Genomic DNA, 22759 nt, shown 5'->3' with positions numbered 1-22759 from the left:
TATGTAACAAACTTAAATTAAACACAGGACACAGAATGTCTAATATAAATAATCAATTATTATATTGGCTACCTTTCCCAAAACTGTATTATTTAAGAGCACATTATACAGTAATTTAAATGAGAGCACTTTACAAAAAATAGTTGCCTATTTACAACAGCTAATTTTTCAGTTTCGAGTTAATGGCATTGCCACTTCTGGTCAGACCAGTGGGGACATTCAGTCTCAGAGCCCTTGTTATTCCACGATCCTAGTGCTATATATATATATATATATATATATATATATATATACACTCACCTAAAGGATTATTAGGAACACCATACTAATACGGTGTTTGACCCCTTTCGCCTTCAGAACTGCCTTAATTCTACGTGGCATTGATTCAACAAGGTGCTGAAAGCATTCTTTAGAAATGTTGGCCCATATTGATAGGATAGCATCTTGCAGTTGATGGAGATTTGTGGGATGCACTTCCAGGGCACGAAGCTCCCGTTCCACCACATCCCAAAGATGCTCTATTGGGTTGAGATCTGGTGACTGTGGGGCCATTTTAGTACAGTGAACTCATTGTCATGTTCAAGAAACCAATTTGAAATGATTCGAGCTTTGTGACATGGTGCATTATCCTGCTGGAAGTAGCCATCAGAGGATGGGTACATGGTGGTCATGAAGGGATGGACATGGTCAGAAACAATGCTCAGTAGCCTGTGGCATTTAAACGATGCCCAATTGGCACTAAGGGGCCTAAAGTGTGCCAAGAAAACATCCACCACACCATTACACCACCACCACCAGCCTGCACAGTGGTAACAAGGCATGATGGATCCATGTTCTCATTCTGTTTACGCCAAATTCTGACTCTACCATTTGAATGTCTCAACAGAAATTGAGACTCATCAGACCAGGCAACATTTTTCCAGTCTTCAACTGTCCAATTTTGGTGAGCTCGTGCAAATTGTAGCCTCTTCTTCCTATTTCTAGTGGAGATGAGTGGTACCCGGTGGGGTCTTCTGCTGTTGTAGCCCATCCGCCTCAAGGTTGTGCGTGTTGTGGCTTCACAAATGCTTTGCTGCATACCTCGGTTGTAACGAGTGGTTATTTCAGTCAAAGTTGCTCTTCTATCAGCTTCAATCAGTCGGCCCATTCTCCTCTGACCTCTAGCATCAACAAGGCATTTTCGCCCACAGGACTGCCACATACTGGATATTTTTCCCTTTTCACACCATTCTTTGTAAACCCTAGAAATGGTTGTGCGTGAAAATCCCAGTAACTGAGCAGATTGTGAAATACTCAGACCGCCCGTCTGGCACCAACAACCATGCCACGCTCAAAATTGCTTAAATCATCTTTCTTTCCCATTCTGACATTCAGTTTGGAGTTCAGGAGATTGTCTTGACCAGAACCACACCCTAAATGCATTGAAGCAACTGCCATGTGATTGGTTGATTAGATAATTGCATTACTGAGAAATTGAACAGGTGTTCCTAATAATCCTTTAGGTGAGGGTATATATATATATATATAATTTATACTTTGCCTACATCAAGTTATGTAACATTTTCTTCTTTTCCATCAACAAAAGAGCAGGTAAACATTGTATTTCATATAATACATTCAAACAGACACATTCACACATTTAACAGACTCAAGTTAACAGTCTATGCCAGTGATCACTTCCACTTTGCAATGGAGAAATGACAGGCAAAAGCGCAAGCATTTTTAAGATTTCAAGCTACTTATTGGCAAATGTAGTCAAAAATGCATGACAAGAATGAAATACACACTGTAGGACCACTCTGAATCAACCATCTGTGGACAGACACTGAAAAATTAGTTTTGTAAAAACAAGAGATTTACTAAATGATGGTTGTTACATTTGTTCATTCTCCCTTCAAAACATTTATAATTATAGATAAAAAATTGTAAAACATAATATATTTGCCTCAAACTAATAAATATTTTAGCTTATGCCTTTATTTGTATACATTAAAAAGTCATAGGATTTCCAGCTCAAGCTGTTACCATTATCTGTGCGCTTCAATAATTTAAATCTTTACTGCATAATTCTGTCAATCAATGCCTGAACATTTTATAAAAACAAATGTACTACAGTCAGGGAGAGGTTTAAGATTTTGGAAATTCCTGTATAAAGTGACTGTTCTATGAATCTGCAGTTAAGTAATCATTTCTTTGCAAAAATAAATAATTCAGTTGAAGTACCTGTAAGTATTTATGGATATGCCAGGAAGCTTGCTTGCCATCGTTCACAGACTCTACCGTAGTATTAGCCAGGCCTGCCACATCTCCCCCTGCAAACACCCATGGTTCGCTGGTTTGCATAGTCTCTGGATCTAAATCTGGAAGACCCCATTGGTTAAGTCTGATAGGTGACATGGCTTCTTTCACTGCAAAACAGCAACAAAGCAAATTCATTTTACTTATTCACTTACTAGATTATATTTTGACCTACAGTAAGCCTAACATTTAACAATGGCCGTGTAATCCCAAACATCCCCATTCTCTGAGTAGGCACATAAAGTTATTGTTTTCCTCTCCTCTGCCCATTTCTTTGGCTAACTAGATCTTTTTTTTTTTACAGTTTATCTTTGATTTAATTTTAGTCATAATTTACTGTAAGTATCTATTATTTTGCACTTAATTACAGCATATGTGATCTTTCATGTAGATGTTACTTGGCTAAACAGTTTAATGTATAATATTTGTAAAAGACAACACTTTGATTCTTTCTTCATATCACATATAAGCAGAAACTTAGTGTAAAGTCAGTTTAGTCATTTGAAATAAGACACCTTGGATAAAGGTATCTGCTAAATAAACAATAACAAAGGTGGACTGAGAAAATACTTTCATAAAAATGGATCTTCACTCATATCCCTCACTCTGTCAGAAGCCCCTCCTGATAGCTGCAAATCCTTCTCACCAATCCTTCACATACAATGATCTGCTAAAATCACAAATCTTCTTTTTTATCTTTAAGAAATGCTTTGCCACAGATTTGCCTCTGCCATTTTTAGCTGCTGTTTGATTTAGGGAGTTCCTGACTTCAGCAAGTGAAAGGTATAATAGAATGGATTCAGATAAGGAGATTGGCCATTGCAAGTTTTTTAATTTTAACCACTTGAGGAACTCCTTAGTTGAGCCGGCAGTTTGTTATTGGATGAATATTTTGCTTTATGACAAAATACATCTGTCCTTGCAAGGGTCTTAGAAGACCAAATCTCCAGTGCAGCTCTTCAGTTTCCTGTGTCCATTTTTCAAGCTTAAGGAATGCATTTTTCCCAAGTAAAATATCACTGTTACCTTATAGAAGTCTGGAAGAATCATGTTAATCCTGAATTTCTGAATTTCTCTCTGTAATTGTTGCTATATGTTTTCTTATAACTCTGACTTCCTGGGAAAATGTAGCTGATTTTCTTTGAGGTCTCCAAACTGCTCAGTTTTAATGCCTCACAAAAAATTCTAACATGAGACTTTGTAGGAGATACCATTCCTGGCCTGCCCATGCTGGTACATTCAGTACCTACAATTCTGTCACTGCTAATTTTATTATTTGGAAGGTTCCTGTGGAAAAATCAGTTGTCCTTTCCAAGACTGGAGGTGCCAATTATATATATATTATATATATTGTCACACACGTGCGACTAGGAAGAGGTTGTATGAACCAAGCAAAGGTAATTCCACGCCAGGCCGGGGGGTGGCGGGGTGCGCTAAACTTTCTCCTGTTATCTCCACAGACCAGCAGCAGGAAAACCTGTCTGATTTAAAACAGATGATGTCACTTCCGGTTCCGGCGCCCAGAGGAATATCACAACCGGTTACGGCACCTAGAAGATTATCACTTCCATCTACTCTGACTAATGAAGAACATCACTTCCTGTCGTATCCCTTAAAACTGCCATCTTGACAAACCATCATCAGTTCTGTTTTGGACTCGGTATAGAGAACATCTCTGTATTCAAACAAAGAATCTTTTGCAGCCAGGAATAATATACGGGTGGCTGCCCCAAAACTTTTTAAGTGTGTCGAGTCAATTCCTTTTACAATATAATAACTTAATAATAATAATAATAACACAAAGAGTACATGACATGTGTTTCGCCCTTATTGGTGCGTGTCAGGTGTACGCACTTTTGCATCCCCTTGCCTAAGGTGAAGCCTCTGGTGTTGCATCACGACGGCTGGTTCGCACATTTGAATGGGTGAAGATTGTAGTACAGTATTACATTCCTAGTGGTGAAAGGATGAAACATGTGTCATGCTCTCTTTGTATCTATCTATCTATCTATTATTTGGCAGATACTTTATCACATATCTATGAGCTACTTCTTGCAACTGAGAGGACTTAGTGGATGTCTGTCAACTGGTTGACAATCACAAGCGTTACCTGACAGGTAACCACCTAAATAATCAGACTGTGATTCAGAACTAGGAATGTAATATATATATATATTTTGTCAAACATGTGCATCAGAGGGTCATCATTCGGGCACATCAGAGGTACTACAACTCTAGGGCTTGACAGGGCACTGTCATCATTGGTTTTCTCTCTTTGTCCACCCACAGCTCTGAGAACATGCCCATTGAGGGCAACAAACTCCGCCCCTTCTGGTCTAGTGACAATAAAGTCAAGATGTTCGCAGAAGGAGTATCACTTTAGGAAAGAGTGAGCCACAGAAAGAAGCTCCACCCTCTCTTCTGTACTTGTGTGCTTTCTCAGTTGACATATATATATATACACAACCCCAATTCCATAAATGTTGGGATGCTGTGTAAAATGTAAATGAATACAGAATGCAATGATTTACAAATCTCATAAACCTGTATTTTATTCACAATAGAACATAAAAAACATATCATTTTGAAAGGGAGACATTTCACCATTTTGTGAAAATTTTCAGCTCATTTTGAGTTTGATGGCAGCAACATATCTCAAAAAAGTTGGGGCAGTTGAAACAAAAGGCTGGAAAAGTAAGTGGTACTGAAAAAGAAACAGCTGGAGAAACATTTGGCAATTGATTCAGTTAATTGGCAACAGGTCAGTAACATGATTGGGTATAAAAAAAGCATCTTAGAAAGGCAGAGTCTCTCAGAAGTAAAGATGGGCAGAGGTTCACCAATCTGCAAAAACAAACTGTGTCTACAAATTGTGGAACAACATCAGAATAATTTTCCTCAATGTAAAGTTGCAAAGACTTTGAATATCTACAGTACGTAATATTATCAAAAGATTCTAAGAATCCGGAGCATTCTCTCTGCTCAAGGGAGAAAGCCGAAGATCAATATTGAATGCCTTCATCTTCGGCCCTTCAGGTGGCACTGCATTTAAAACAGACCTGATTCTTTCATGGAAATGACTGCATGGGTTCAGGAACACTTCCAAAAATCATTGTCTGTGAACACAGCTTACCGTGCCATCCACAAATGCAGGATAAAACTCTGTCATGCAAAGAAGAAGCAATATGTGATCATGATCTAGAAACACCATTGTCTACTCTGAGCCAAAGTTAATTTAAAATGAACTTAGACAAAGTGGAAAACTGTTCTGTGGTCAGACGAATCAAATTTTGAAATTATTTTTGGAAAAAATGGACGCCGCTTCCTCTGGATTAAAGAGGAGAGGAACCACCTGGCTTGTTATCAGCGCTCGGTCTGAAAGCCTGCATCTCTGATGGTATGGGGGTGCATTAGTGCCTTTGGAATTGGCAGCTTGCACCATCAATGCTGAAACGTATATAGAGGTTTTAGAGCAACATATGTTCTCACCCAGATGATGTCTTTTTCAGGGAAGGCCTTCCATATTTAACAAAACAGTGCTATACTGCATCTATTACAACAGCATGACTTCATAGTAGAAGAGTCCGGGAGCTGAACTGGCCTGCCTGCACTCCAGACTTTCCAAAACCAAAAACATTTGGCCATCATGAAACAAAAAATACAAAGGAGACTCAGACTGCTGAGCATTTTGAATCCTATATCAGACAAGAATGGGACAACACCCCTCTCCAAAAAGTCCAGCAAATGGTCTTCTCAGTTGTCAGATGTTTATGGATATTTGGGATGGTACAGTGTTCAACTTGGCCCTGCCCCAGCTTTTTTGAGACGTGTTGCTGCCATCAAATTCAAAATGATCTTATTCTTTTCTTAAAATTATAAATTTTTTCAGTTTAAACATTTGATATGTTTCCTCTGTTCTGTTGTGAATAAAATAATGGTTTATGACATTTGCAAATCATTGCATTCTGTTTTTATTTACATTTTACTCAATATCCTAACTTCTTTGAATTGGGGTTGTATATATATACCGTAGATCCTAAGCGAGAATTTCGTCCTAGATTTTTGGCTTGGAGTTTGGGGTCGGTTTATCTGAGTATCGTTTCAGATTCAAGATTTCCAGCGCAATGCTGGTTTTGCCGATGAATACGGAAGTAAATAATGACGAAACCACAGAGCCATCTTTCAGATGAAGAAGTAACTTTGCATGCGGTACTTTAAATTAAATAAAGAATTTATTCAAAAAGTGTTTTAGTTGTTGATTTTATTAATAAAATTTATAATAAATTATCGGGAAGTTTAAAATGAAATTTTTATTTTTGATTTATGACCAACATCTTGCTTAAAGCGGATGTGGTCACGTGTATCCGCTATGCGATTGTAAACAAACAACGAGGCGTTAGTAAGCGTCAGTCCGATACATGTGTTCGTGGATATAATTTCCGTCATTGCAGTGATTTACCTATATACATAATTAATTAAGACCATGCAAGCAAGATACATAATTGCTAAGGAAGGAAGAGAAGGTAAGAAAGCGTCGCAATCGAAGCGAAGATGGACATTGTGTGGAAATATCTCCTCCCTTTCTGCAGCCCAAAGATGTCAAATTAAATGGTGAGTACAGTATGAAATTGTTTCTAGAATAGAATGCCTTTTTATTGTCACTATATGCATCTACAATGAGATTAAAAGCAGCTCCTTCAGTGCAGAAAAACGTTCTGTATAGGGCTTGTATGGTTGTTTTTTAGCTTTAGCATAACGCCGGATCTGTGGCCCCGCTTCTGCTTTCTTTCCCTCCTCCGTCTGTGTCGTCTCCTAGACCCGACAACAATCCACGGAGAGCCTGCTGGTCTCGCTATGTTGTCTAGGATGTTGTGCGTGTGATGAAAAACACTTGAAACAGATGTCTGGCTCTGGACACGATGTCTATAAGGTTCTGAATGGTGTAGCAGATGTTAAGCGAACCGATCGTGCACAAACAAGGACAAAAAAAGTACAAAACAACAAAAGTGCACTGAAAAGGAGAGCCCTGAGCAGCTGCGACCATGCGTGCCGCCATGCTCCTAGCTTAATCAAGTAGGCACTTTTATAACTTTTGGTTAGTACATTAGAAAAATTATTGGTGTTTTGGTAAATTATGCACATTATACAACCCTTTTTTATTATGAAAAGGTTAAGTAAGTGTTGCAGTGGGAGGTTCGAGCGCATTATGGGTTAGCCTTTGCGAACGAATTAAGTTCGTAAGTCAAGGGTCCACTGTATTGCATGTTTAAGTTAATCAAATTTATAACGAGTCTCCGGAAATCCACCCCCGATGTACGTATTTGCGTATATAGTTTCAACACAAAGGTTTAATTTTACCAAACTTCTCCGCAACCACTTCCTGGTTTCCATCAAAAATGCCGGCAGTCTCAAATTCTCGCCGATAAACATTATAAACTTACCGAAGAGACACTTTTAAGGAAATTTAGAAAATTTTGCTTGGAGAAGGGGGTCGGCTTAAATACCGGTCATCGGCAAATACATGTAATTTAGTAGGTAGAGAAGGGGTTCGGCTAATATACTGGGTCAGCCTGTATTCGGGATCTACGGTATATATATATATATATATATATATATATATATTGTGGTCCCGGCCGGGACGCCAGGAGGGACGTGAGGAGGGCTTGTGCCTCCTCCAGACCGCGAGGCGTCCGTCCTGGTTCTCTTGGGGGCCGCGGGTCGAGGGCATGGAAGCCCTACCCTGTAGGGGCCGTGGTCACCGCCAGGCGGCGCCCGATGCTGGTTTATCCCGTGTGGGACCAGAGGACCAGAGGAGGGCGTGTGCCTCCTCCAGACCAGTGGGGGCGTCCGTCCTGGTTATGCAGGGGGCCTCAGGTACGGGGCTTTGAAGCCCAGCCCTGTAGGGACCCGTGGCCACCGCCAGGCGGAGCCCCAGTGCCTAATTGTCCCTGGAGCCCAGCACTTCCGCCACACCAGGAAGTGCTGGGGAAGACTTTATGTGGGCCTGGAGAGCTGCCAGGAGGACAGCCGACACTTCCGCCACGCCGGGCGTGGCTAAGGAGCGGATATTGGAAACACCTGGGGCTCATCCGGGGCGTTATATAAGGCGCCTCCCTCCAGTCAGGGTTGGATGTCGGGAGGAAACAGACAGAGCTGGAGAGAGAGGACGGGAGGCGGCCAGGAAGGCACAGAGACTGTGGGCCTGGACATTGGGGAAATCGGTGCAAGAAGGCACTGGGGGTGCACGTGAGCAAAAACTGTAAATAATAGTATTGTAAATAAACGGTGTGTGGGTGAAAATATGCTGTCCGTCTGTCTGTGCCAGGGCCAGCGTTCACAATATATATATACATATATATATAAACATTTACATACACATGTGCATATACACACACATATATATATTATTATAACATACTTGGAGAGACAGTGACATCACCACCTAGCACTAAAGAACAGTTATCACAGTATCCTTTTAGCAGGTAATACTCAGAAGCTCAGGGCTTTTACATTTAAATATAGAAGTATGTAAGGGGCAAGCTTATAGGTGTGAGCCAGTGGCAAATGGTGTCAGAAGACAGACCCTTCACTGCAGATGGAAAATCTGGAAGAGTGTGACAGTGCCAAATTGGAAACCTGTTATATTTCTCATGTATTTTATTTGTCACCATTTGCTCTTCCTTTCTTTCTAGTACTTTCAGACAAACAAGAGTAATGACTTTATTAGATAAAAACACAACGTGCCTCAGAACAGTTGTGTTGCGCTGCCACCTCTAACAGAGTAATTATAATGCAGTGTCTAGGAGATGAAACATATGATGAAGTGGCAGTGTTGTGTTTAGAAAAGACAAACAGAACAAATGGAAATGATGAGGAGAAGAAATTTTTAAAAAGCCAGAAAGCTGAAACCAACAATTGAATCTATCTTTCATCTAATCAAAATCGTAATCAAAGTAAGAAAGAGAAGTCAACAGAAACAGAAGTCAAAAGTCAGGAACTGGGATATGTACTGTAAGTAACACTACTACTACAACATGCAAACTCGGATAGAGATGAATTTGTGATGGTGGTATTTAAAGCGATGTACATTACATCCGGAATAAGCGATTTAGCAACCTGATGTTATGTCCAGGCAAACAGAGTCTCAAGATGGTGAGGTCCAGGGAAAAGATGAAGAAAAAAAATCAACATACTTAGCTGTTATTCAAATAAAACTAAGGACAGAAACTAATTCAACATATGACACCCACCACCAAAATCTGGAGAAAGGAACTTAAAATAAGCAAAATAAAGACTCAATAAAGGCAGGTACATCACAACAGATTGTCCTTCTCCACAAGCCAAATGTTATGGAGGTTCAACCAAAATTCAATCTCGTGCTGCTACCTCACTGTTGTAGAAAATTGCCTCCAAATGCTAGTAAGTTTAACATCTGTATGCATGTTCTCCGCAAGTTTATGTGGGTTTTTCTCCCGCCTTTCATATGTTTAGGACAGTTTAGAGGCCTCAGTTACCCTATGTAAACGACGAAGTGTGCTTGAATGTGCAATGCAATAGCCTCACGTTCTCTGCAGGATTAACTCCTGCCTTGTGCTTCACATTAAAAACAGACTCTGACATGACTGTGAAGAATGTGTTCTATCATGGATGGATGGATGGATGAATGATAACTATAAAACAGAGCTGACACATTGATAGAGGGATTATCATTGCCCAGTTACTGTGTGTGTGTAATTTGCAAGTTCTAACCATGTCTGTGTGTGCTATTCTTCACCAGCTTTCCAAAGATATGTCAGTATGAATACACCTAAAAAAGGACTGGCATCCCAACCAGAGTTCTTTAATGGCTTGAACTACTGTAAATGCTTCTTTCTGTCCCCCTGCCATGTGCCTTTATTCATACAAGAAGGGCTGCAAAATGAATGTATAATAAAACTTCCTGAAGAACTTGCTAAACATTTACAAGTGTTTAGAACGCCATGCAGAGATATGATAATAAAATCAAAGCTGTGAACCACATTCTCTTGTGTCAGTTTTCAATACACTGGTTGATTACTCTTTTACTTCAATGTTAATTTCTTTGTAAAGTACACTTTGTGAAAGTACTTACTATGAAAAGTGCTATATAATTGATTATCCCAGTTAAATGTTAAAGAGATTTGTTTAAAAGAACAGTATTTATGATTGCAGTTCCTCACTGAAGATGCCTGGCTTCAAATGCTTTAATGGAAATTAAAGATGGTGCATACTGTGGTTGGCAAAGCAGAGCAGCTGAAAATAAGAAACTTAAGCATCTACATGTGGGTGGGGAAATATGGTCATTCAGGAATACTTCAATATTAGGAAAAGAAAAGAGAGCATCAGACAAAGAAGAAGTAGGAGATGCTAAGTGTATTTACATCAAGTAGAGAAACATGCTGATAGATTTATAAAGATGTGGTGATTGATATCTTTTAAATTTGATAGAAATAAATAAATCAAAAATTGAGCATGCAGGAAAATTTTCCAGTACTGTCTGAAAAGAGATTTATAGGTCATGGCTTCACTTATCAGCATGCCAGTGATCTGTCACATGCTGCTGTAATAAAATATAATAATTCAAATCACAAAGAATAATCTGGAAAAATCAAATTGAAGCAACAGACTCCACTGAGAATGCATCTCATCTCACTTCAAGCCAGGCAGGCATAGGCAATGCAGTTTCACCTAAGGCAAGGCTGAGCTCCCTCGTGTTATGCAGGACTAAAATAATGACACTTTAAGGAAGTACTAAATTCAACACGGTGTGCAGTTAGCCAGCTGTTACGGCAAGGCTGCCATGTGTGCATTCTGCTCTCCACACCACCCACTGCATTGTTTTCTTCTAAGGTAGCCAAGCAGCACATAAAACTCAACAATTTTCTTTTTCGAGACTGCATTCGCAAAACACCTGACCACAATCTGCCAGCAATGCACAGTTTTTAGAAATAACTGGCAGAAAACAATGTGTGTATTTTTGTTTTTTATACATACCTAACCTGCACACAGGCAAGACACATAGGATCCTTCTTCATGTCACATTTAATGTCAACCATTCGTGTTACACCATCCAGAAATGACACTGATAAGACAAGCTGTGACATTAACTGGCTGGTGGCTGTAGAGATGACTTCATGCCAGCAGCCTTGTGCTTCAAGCAGTTCTATTTGAAAATTTTAATACACTTTCATGCTGTGCACAGATTAAATGATTGCATTCTACTGCGCCCATTAAAGCCTTCCATTGTTAAAAAGACACATTTATTTGAGTAATTCTTGTAGAAAATATGCTATGGAAAAAATAAAAAACAATGTTTGCCTACCTGCTTGTATCAGTAGGAAACTAATTGGGATTTGCATTTTAACAAAGCAGATCACATACTGGGTGACACTGTGGCACTGTTCTTTGGTCTGCTGCCTCTCAACTCCTGGACATTAGTTCAAATCTTGACTTGGTCACTTTCTGTGAGGGGCTTAAACATTTTCTTCAGGTATTCTGGTGTTCCCCTCTCATTCCAAACACATGCATGGCAGATTCATTTGTGACTCCAAACTGGTCTTGTTCAAGTTATGTGCGCATTGCCAAAGACTGGCACCTGGTCCAGGTTTTGTTCCAGGATTGCACCTGTTGCTGCTGGGACAGGCTCTCATCTCATCTTTCAGCAACTGTAAATCTGAAGTAACTGGGTATAGTAAATAGTAAGTGGTCCTTTCTAAGGGTCAGCAGGAAATTTCTGGCTGATTTATACATACAATACAAACACCTCAAGATTTTGCACTCAAAATGACCTTTACCACTGTATGTTAACATTTCTCTTCATTCATATTGTAAGAGGATAGCCGTAAGGTGGGAAAAAATTATATATATATATATATATACCAGTAATGGTGCACTGCACAATAACTTGCAGTCAATACACTTGACTTGAGCATTCCTAGCTTTTATCCTCTTTCTCTGTACGTTTAGCATTTGTTTGCTCAGAAGTTGATGTGCTTGCTGCTTCCTGAGCAGCTTGTTTTCTCCACCCTAGCGCACCGCTTTTTCTTTTCTTTCGTCGGCATCTTTTCAGTGTTTGTGTTGCAATTACTTAGTATGTTTTCTTTAATTTTTCACTTAAACTGGTACTTAAGTCTTCAATCTGCCTCAAGAATGATTTAAGATATGAAGAGGTAGGGGAAGTGATGGCGAAGGTGCTAGGGATGAGAACGGCGCCCACACGCATGCGCCACACAGCCACCCTGCTGGCTGCTGCCGAGAGTTGACTCTACAATAAAATAAAATAAAAATAAAATAAGGAATAACCTTGGAGATCAATTGTCACCCCAAAAGCAGATAGTAGATGTCACGTAGTATATGTGTACCAAATTTCAGGTCAATAGTTCAAAAGGTTTGTAAGTTACAGGTGATTTAAAATCCTGGACAGAGAAACAGACAGCCATGGTAGCGTATTATATAAGAAGATATATATATATATATATGTATATATATATATGATGAATGAGACCCATAAGAGGAATAAAGTGGTTTGCAAATCTTTAAATGTTTCTAGACTTGACCTTCATCCTTCCCTCAGCTATGACTAAACTCCCTGTCCATGCTGCTGAGTGGTACCCCCATATCATGATGCTGCCACCACCATACTTTACCACAGACATGGTATTAGGTGGCAAGATGTTCATGGTCTTGGTCAGACATAGTGATTGGAGATCTGCCCAAAGATTTGAATTTTTGTCTCATCAGACAACAGATTTTTTTCTTCCTGCTTTCAGAGTTCTATAAATTGTCATGCTACTTCTACTCACGAATGCCTTCCGGTTAGCTACTCAGACCAAAACATCTGATTGATAGAGTGCTGCTCTGATGGTTGTCCAACTGACTCCCATATCAGCAGAGGACTTAGGAATCTCTGTTAGAGTGACTATTGAGTTCTCGGTCACCTCCCTAACCAAGTCTCTTCATAGGCAGTAACTCAATTTGGTCAGAATGGTCTATGAAAGTGGTTCCAAATGTGTCTGATTTCACCATTAGTAAGGCCACTGTGCTCCTCGGAACACCCAGATCTTTAGAAATGGTGTTATCTCCTTCCCCTGATCTATACCACACAACAATTTTATCCCTGAGGTCTACAGAGAGTCTCTTGGACTTAATGGTTTGGTCTTCATCCTGAAATTCAGTGTGAATTGTTGGACTTCATACACACAAGTATTTGTGTGCCTTTCTAAATAATGTCCAATCAATTCTATTATCCACAGATGGACTCTAATCAAGTTCTAGGCATATTTCAAGGACAATTATAATAAAAAGTTGCATCTGACCACCGTTTGGAGTGCCACAGCAAAAGGGTCTGAGTACTAAGAGCAATGCGAGATTTCAGGTTTTGATTTTTTTATATTTGCAAACCTTATTTGAAAATATGTTTTCACTTCACTTTGTCATTATGGGCTTTTGAGCATAGACTGATCTGCAAAAAATGTCAAATTGATCCATTAAAATGAATTTGATTAAATTTGAGCTTTAAAGATGATATGGGCATTTTTTTTCTTTTGAGGAGCTTTGTATTCAATGGAACTGCCAATGCGCATCTAGTCCGACCTCATGGTAAGTATAAAATTCAGTTGGTTAAAGAAGTATCCCTTGCCTAGATGTTTTAAAGAAGAGGTAACGTGTCCCTGTTTAGTTAAAGGATCATTGTCTCAGCTGGATGTTTTAAGTGCTTATGGCATGTCTCAAAAATGAGATGATGCTTCTGAAGTTGCAGAACTCACTCATCTAGAAGGTTTTCACACTTGCAGTAAATTTAGAAAATATTCAGACCCTTATACTTCATACACACTTTATTGTGTTGTTGATTTAATTTTCATTGAATGAATCTGGCATTTTTGGCAATGAATCTAAACTTAATAATCCATAATGATAAAGTAAAAACAAGCTTTAAAAAAGTTATGCAAATTTATTAAAAAAACAGAGATCTGTCAATCATTTAAGTGTCCAGACCCTTAATTCAATACTTTGTACAAGCCCCTTTGGCAGCAACCACAGCTTTGAGTCTTTAGGGGCAGATCTCTACATGCTTTATATACCTGGATTTGGGAAGTTTATTTAATTCTTCCTAGCAGATCCCCAAGCTCCATACATCAGATAGGAAGTGTCTTCTGGTGTTTCCACACATGTTCTATGGGGTTTAAGTCTAGGATTTAGCTAGGCCACTTATCTGCACTCAGGGATTTGTCCTGAAGCTACTCCACTGTTGTGTTGGCTGTATGCTTCAGGTCATTGTCATGCTGAAAGATGAACTGTTGCCCCAGTCTGTGGTCATGTACACCCTGGACCAGGTTTTCTTCAAAGATCTCTCTCTCCTTCTCTCGATTCTGACTATTCTCTTTATCCCTGCCACTGAGAAGTGCCCCCATAGCATGATGCTGCCACCAAAATGTTTCACAGTAGAGATGGTATTAGGCAGATGATGAACAGTGGCTGGTCTTTACCAGACATAGCACTTGGAGTTTAATCCAAATAGTGCAATTTTTGTCTCATCAAACCAGAGATTTCTTTGCCCAGTGTCTTAGAATCTTTTTAATGCAATTTGGGATACTCCAAGCAGGAGTTAACCACTCCACCATAAATACCTGATTATTAAAGTGCTGATGATATGTTTGTCTTTCCAAAAGGTATTCCCATCTCAGCAGAGGACTTAGAGCTCCGTTAAAGTAATCATGGGGTTCTTGGTCACCTCCCTGAAGAAGGCTGTTATTGCCCCATTACTAGATTTGGCTGAACAGCCAACTCTAGGAAGAGTCCTGGTGGTTCCAGACATCTCCATTTCACAATTATTGAGGTCACTTCAATCCTGGAATGTTCAAGTCTTTAGAAATGGCTTTATTTTCTGTTGGTCTCGTCCGATGCAAGGGATGGACGTCTGAAGTGGAGCTCCCTAATAGCAACGGTGCTATTTTTCATATTATTTGCTTATTATCCTGAGATATACTATATTTATTCAACCCGAGAGGGACTACTACAGTATATGTAAGCACATATAAACATGGCCAACAAGGGGGGTATGAAAGAATCGAAAACTAAAGCTACACCCAAGCTAAGATCAGCAAACCCTGGTTCAAGATACGGCCTTTCAGAGACAGACCTGGATCAGATGGGCGAAAGCACAGACTCTTTGGGACCACGGTCCGCTACATTGTCGCCGGCTGAAGCAAAAAGGGGAGCGAAGGTGTGATCATGAGTGCAGATCTGGATAGCTTGCCGATTGGAGAAGATCACCTGAAACTGGAAAGGGCCTTGAAGTCAACGGCTTCAATTACACAATTACGCGAGCCGAGCCAGCGGGACACCGCTACAGCAGAGTCTGCTGCTTCATCTATGGTACAAGAAAGCACAATTGAACTGTTTGAACTGAAGGTGTTGCTCGCTGAGCTCATGCAAGATATAAAGAAAAGTGAGAAGGCTAATGAGAAAGCAAGGGCAAAGGCAAGCGAAAAAATGAGACAGGAGGTGAGACAGGAGTTGAAACAGGCAAATGAATGGCTGCGACAGGAATTCCAACAGCCAAATGAAAGGCTGCGTCAAGAGGTGCGACTTGAGCTTCGACAGGTGCTGGGTAAAACTGAAGAGCGCATTCAGGAAAACTCAGTTAAACTGAGCACGCTTACTGATCAATTGGAGGATCTCAAGGAGACATTCACGAATCGGATTGAAATGGCCGAAAATTTAGCTGCCAGTGCCGAGGAAAAAGCAGTAAATGTCAGCTCCAAATGCAAAAAACTCGGAGAAAAACTCGGAGACAGACTGGCTGCTTTGGAAGATGGGAGTAGAGGTATAATGTCAGAATTGAAGGTCTGTCTGAGAATCGAGAAAGTTCAAACCCTGTGAAATTCGCAGCTGAACTTTTTTCTAAAATAATCGGGGACGACTTTAAAGCAGAATCTGAGATAGCAGCAGCTTACACAGCGCGGATCAAACACCATTAGACCCAGACAAAGATCTTTTATAGTTCGTTTTGAATGATTATCATTTAAGCTAGAGGTGATGGCACTCCTCAGAAACAAGGAAGATATTATATATGAAAATAACCACATTCGCTATCTTCCCTGACTTTCTCCAGCAACAGCTACTAAATGTGCAGCCTTCTACAACATTAAACAGCTGTTACGGCAAGCCAGCCAAATACAGCCTCTTGTATCTGGCAAAACTGAAAGTGGAATGGCAGGGTCAATTCTATGTCTTCGCTAGCAAGGAAGAAGCAGAAAAGGAATTAAGAAAGCTGTTTTATTGTTATTGCTATTACTGCATTTAGACTTGTTATGCTTATTCTGGAAACATTTTTAACACCATCTCCCGGGTTTATTATCTGGGTGTATCATCTTAATGCACTAAAATTGCTGAAGACTATATATATATTTTAAGTCTTTTTTTAAGACTATATTGGTAACAGATATCTCTATCTTTTAACCCTAAAGCCGCTGCATGGGGCTTGTTTTGCTTTGGACGTGCTCTGTCTCTGGGTATGTCAGAGGACTGGGACTGTGTGAAGTGGGTTTTAGCCTCACTTTGGGAGGCATAAAGGGAGGGTGGGAGGTTAAGGGGGGGAGAGAAAGAGAGCAGGCCTGATCTATACCTAATCTATCCTCTCAATCTTTATAATTATAACTATCAACGTAATAATAAGCTGCATGGCAACAACTCTGGGGAAATAGGAAATTAAGACCTAAACTGTCTCACTTCCAGTTAAGACTATAAAATGACATCAAAAACTCAGAATCAGTGTCTCCATGATGGGACAGTTAACTTCGTAAGCTGGAATGTTAAAGGCCTGAATCACGAATTAAAGAGAAAGAAAGTACTCTCACCTAACAAGTCTAAATGCTAAAATAGTATTTTTACAGGAAACCCATAAGCAAGGATCAGTTCCGCTGCAAAAGACTGGACTGGCCAAATGTTCCATTCTAGTTTTACAAAGAAAACTAGAGGGTGGGAATTCTCATACATAGAACAGTACCATTTGTAGCATCAGATGTAGTATTGGATCCTGAAGGGAGATATGTAATGGTCATGGGAGACTTATCTAACTGTAAAATGATTTTGATAAATGTTTATGCACCTAATGTTGATGATAAGGAATTTATACAAAATTTATTTGCATCCATTCCCAATCTGAACACTCATAAAGTTATAATGGCTGGGGACTTTAATTGTGTTCTAAATCCACTTTTAGATAGGACTTCCTCCACAGGGGAACGCATCTAACACCGCAAAGATAATTACAAAGTTTATAACTGATCACAACTTATCAGATCCCTGGAGGTTTTAAACCCAAATTCAAGAACATATTCTTTCTACTCACCAGTACATCATTGCTACTCAAGGATTGATTACTTCTTTATAGACAATAACTTCTTGCCTAAGATTAAATCTTGTAAATACGATGCTATTGTTATTTCTGACCATGCACCTATGATCTTGGAGCTGAAATTACTAAGCCCCATACACTCACCCCCAGATGGCCTCAACCGCTTCTATTAGCTGACGAGAATTGTACTGAAATTTATATCCAAACAAATCAAATTCTTTCTAGAGACAAATACATCCCCTGAGATCTCTGCAGGAATACTCTGGGAAACTCTTAAGGCCTTCTTAAGAGGACAGATTATCTCATATCTTTCCCACAGAAATAAATCCAAGCCAAGAAAGTAGCAGAGATAAAAGCGAAATTACTAAAATAGATGAAGAACATGCCAGACTACCAAGCGAGACTCTACATAGGAGAGGCAGGCTCTACATTCAGAATTAAACCTCTTGACAACAACTAAAGAAACTGAACAACTAATTTACAAATCCAGACATCATTATTATGAACATGGAGAGAAAGCTAATAAGCTTTTAGCTCAACAAATTCACAAGCAAGAAGTGCAACGCAATCTCGTAATCACTAACACTAACGGAGATAAAATCATCGAACACAAAAATATAATGCACACTTTCAGAGACTACTATAAATCCCTATATACTACTGAGTTTAAAGAAGACAATACACAATCTAATGCATTTCTGGATACATTACAGATACCACAAATAGACGCTTTTAGTGTGGAGGAACTTGATAAACCTCTGCATTATCAGAATTACTAGATGCTATAAAGTCACTCCAAGGTGGAAAAGCAGCAGGCCCTGATGGCTACCCTGCAGAGTTTTACAAGAAATTCTCCGCTCAGCTAGCTCCCTCCTATTAGCAACATTTACAGAAGCCAGAGATAACCAATCTCTTCCACAAACCTTTCGCCAAGCACTAATCACTGTCTTTCCAAAACAAAATAAGGACTTATTACAATGTGCATCATACAGACCAATTTCACTTCTGAATAACGACGTTAAAATACTCTCTAAAATCATAGCTAGAAGGATGGAGAAAGTGCTCCCTCGTAATATCACAAGACCAAACTGGATTTATTAGGGGCGCACTTATCTTCAAATCTTCGACGCCTGTTTAATGTAATATACTCACCAACTAAATCAAACACCCCAGAAATATTATTATCATTGGATGCAGAAAAGCATTCGACATGATTGAATGGAAATACCTTTTACTACATTGGAGAAGTTTGGGTTTGGCCCAACATTTGTGCATGGATTAAATTACTGTATACTAACCCAGAAGCTTCAGTTTGCATCAATAACATTTGCTCAGACTACTTTAAACTAGAACGTGGCACTAGACAAGGATGCCCTTGTCACCACTGCTGTTTGCATTGCCATTGAACCACTGGCAATACATTGTCGAAATACTGATCAGATAAAGGGGATTAGCAGAGAAGGACTGGAACAGAAAATCTCATTATATGCAGATGATATGGTACTGTATATATCGACCCAGAAAATTCTGTGCCTGCAGTCTTAGCAGCACTCACAGAATTTCAAAAGATCTCTGGTCTCAGAATTAATCTGAATAAAAGTGTACTCTTTCCAGTGAATTCTCAAGCATATAATATTAGATTAGACACCCTACCTTTTATCATTGCAGAACAGTTTAAATACCTGGGTAAACATCACAAGTAAACATAAAGCTCTTTATCAACAAAATTTCGCCTGCATGGAAAAAATTAAACAAGACTTGCATAGATGGTCAACCCTTCATCTCACACTAGCTGGAAGAATTAACACTGTTAAGATGAATATTCTTCCTAAGCTCCTTTTTTATTTCAAAACATCCAAATATACATTAATAAATCATTCTTTAAGCAATTAGATTCAACAATAACCTCATTTATTTGGGAATTCAAAACATCCACGCATCAAAAGAGCGACCCTACAAAGACAAAAGGCAGAAGGCGGCATGGCTCTACCTAACTTCCAGTTTTATTACTGGGCAGCAAATATACAGGCGATAAGAACCTGGACACAAATAGAAGAACATACACAGGCTTGGACCGCAATAGAAGTAAAATCCTGCAGTACGTCTTTGTATTCCTTGCTCTGTGCTCCAATAAACACACGCTATCGGCAATACACTAATAACCCAATTGTGCTCCACTCACTTAGAATCTGGAACCAATGTAGAAAGCATTTTAAGACGGAGAAGCTTCTATCTGTGGCACCCTGCAAGAGAACCACCTCTTTCAACCTTCACAAACATATGCCGTTTTTAATATCTGAAAAAAATTTGCTTAGAGATCTTTATATAGACAACGTCTTTGCATCCTATGAACAATTACATTCCAAATTTAACATTCCAGCTACACATTTCTTTCACTATCTTCAAATCAGGAACTTTGTTAAACAGAACCTTCCAGATTTTCCTCATCTTGCACCCTCATCCATGCTGGAAAAAATATTGCTCAATCTCAAGGACTTAGACTCCATCTCTACAATATATAAAATCATTTTACAATCCCTTCCTTTCAAAGATCCAAGAGGACACTGGGAAAAGATCTCTCAATTAATATATCAGAAAAGGAGTGGAAAGTAGCAATGCAGAGAATTCACTCGAGCTCCATATGCACAAAGCATACAATTATACAACTCAAAATTATATATCGAGCACATCTGTCTCGACTAAAACTCTCCAAAATGTTTCCAGGGCATGATCCAACCTGCAACGTTGCAACCAAGTCCCAGCCTCACACATGTTCTGGGCCTGCACCAAATTAACATTATTCTGGACAAAAATTTTAATTACCTCTCAGACAGCCTTGGACTCACAATCCCTCCTAACCCATTAACAGCTGTGTTTGGGGTTCTTCCAGAGGGGTTTAAAGTGGAGAAAGACAAACAAATTGTGATTGCATTCACTACACTGTTGGCACGCAGACTTATTCTGATAAACTGGAAGAACCCAAACTCTCCTCTTTTAATTCAGTGGGAAACCGATATGTTATATTATTTGAAATTGGAAAAATCAAATACTCAGTTAGAGGATCGTACAGACTTTTTCAAAACATGGCAGGATCTAATCAATAATATTTTAAAATAAGTTCATAAAGCACAGAGAATTCATTAATTTAGGTATGTTTACAAGCCTTAAATTTTACACGCTTGGCTTGCTCTCTCTCTCAGGGTGGGGATCGATCTGTTCTTAACTAATTTTTCTTTTTGTAAAAACTTGATTGCTTTGTATGGATTGTAATAAAATTAATAAAAAAAAAAAAAAAGAAATGGCTTTATCCCCTTGCTCTGATCTACACTTCAGCACAATTTAAAAACAGAGGTCTACAGAGAAGTTTCTTGGACCTTCTGGCTTGTTTTTTGTCCTAACATGCCATGTAAATTGTGCGACCTTATATACACATTTGTGCACCTTTCTAAAAGATGTTCCATCAATTTGGTTTGCCAATGGCAGACTCCATTCAAGTTCTAGAGAATTTATGCAAACAAGAGTACCTGCCCACAGTTTGGAGAGACACAAAAATTGTCTTCAGTTTTAGATTTTTAATAAATTTGCAAAACCTTCTGAGACCTTGCCATCATTATAGATTATTGAAAGATTTATGGGTAAAAATGGCAAATCCATTAAAACTGAATTTACAACACAATAAAGTGTGCAGAAAGTGAAGTAGTGTGAATGGATTCTAAATTTACTTTATGTGCTGTGAAAGAGGAAATGCATCTGACATTGTTTAACACAATACATCCTTATCTAGAATGTTTTGATGCTTGGGTCCCATGACCAGGAGGTTACAGTTAAGATTACTTAAAGAATAAGTCAATGGCCTAGAAAGGTTCAGCATTTATGTTCCATGAACGACACAACGATTTGGACTTGATTAATGGATTACTCTCTGACCTTGAAGATTTTGGTACTTGGGCCCCATATATGGCGTAGTTCATCTAAGGTCAGTTAAAGACTAGTTCACTGCCCACAAGATGTCAGTGCCTAATCCCATGAATGACATGATGCATCTGAAGTCATCCAAAGAGTTAGTGCCTTAATGTGAAAGCTCATACATTCCATGAACAAAGTATTGTACAGTACTTCAACAGGGTTAAAGGAATTATTGCATAAAAACTGTGCTAATATTTCTTCCATCCATACATCTATCTTCCAAACCCGCTTTATTCTCAGTTGTGTCATTGGGAAACTGGAGCCTATTCCAGCAACCACAAGGCACAGAAAATGCATCAAAATTTGATTAGGTTGTTGGGCCCTTCACTAGAAGATTCGATACACAAATGAAGTAGTGGTTCTCAGGTTAGTTAAATAATTTCTCACCTGCCAAAACATTTTTGGTCCTCAGGCTACACGGTGTATGACAAGTCAGCTTAAGAATTAGTTCAGCAATGGGAGGCTTTCACTTCTTAATTTCCACTAATTAGATCCATTAAAGGACTCATTTCCCACCTGGATTGTTTTATGTTCCAACAATTAGGTAATTCATCTCAGGTGCCCACTAACATTCACCTATTGGAGCACTAGAAAGGTGTCATCTAAACTGCTGAAGACATAAAACAAGATCAGACCCTTCATCTTTAAACTTCAGCATTTGTAATAGACTAGGAACAATGCAACCAGAGTTAAAGGCATTAAAAGAGGTAGCTGCTGTAGCATTTAACTCCTTTTGTAGACCTCTTTCTCTGTGTTGAAGGCTTTAAAACTTGGGCATTCATGATTAACAAGTAAACTGAATGACACGCGTGTGTGCATAGTGGACAGCTTAAGCCAGGGCTCTGGTGATTGTAATTTCCTGATGCCCCTGGGGTTGGTGTTGTGTCCTGATGCCTTTTCTCATCCTTTCTCTGCAGACTGGAACATTGACATCTAAAAACATCACTGCCGGAAGGACTTAAGACCAGAGGTTCCCCATCTTGAGACAGTTTAATTGGGAACTTGTGTCTGGAAAAATGTTTCTGCAATTATTGCGTGTTTTGTTTGTGGTTATTTAATTTCAGTTATACAGGGACACCAGGCTGGTGCCCCAACTGTTTATTGTGGTCAGTCTGTTCT

At 39.2% G+C, this 22759-nt stretch overlaps 1 protein-coding gene across 3 annotated transcripts in view; it reads right to left on the bottom strand.

The window, feature by feature from the left end:
- LOC120514913 (dihydropyrimidine dehydrogenase [NADP(+)]-like) overlaps positions 1–22759 on the bottom strand; it is a 1294590-nt gene that overhangs the window by 574892 nt on the left and 696939 nt on the right. For all 3 annotated transcript variants that reach the window (XM_039735551.1, XM_039735552.1, XM_039735553.1), the window contains one exon: positions 2224–2408. In XM_039735551.1, coding sequence (XP_039591485.1) covers positions 2224–2408 — 185 coding nt within the window. The remainder of the gene's footprint in view (positions 1–2223; positions 2409–22759) is intronic.

The sequence above is a fragment of the Polypterus senegalus genome, chromosome 14 (assembly GCF_016835505.1).
Source record: "Polypterus senegalus isolate Bchr_013 chromosome 14, ASM1683550v1, whole genome shotgun sequence".
Taxonomy (NCBI): Eukaryota; Metazoa; Chordata; class Cladistia; order Polypteriformes; family Polypteridae; genus Polypterus; species Polypterus senegalus.
The sequence above is the reverse complement of the archived record's forward strand: the minus strand, read 5'-3'. Positions and strand labels throughout refer to the sequence as shown.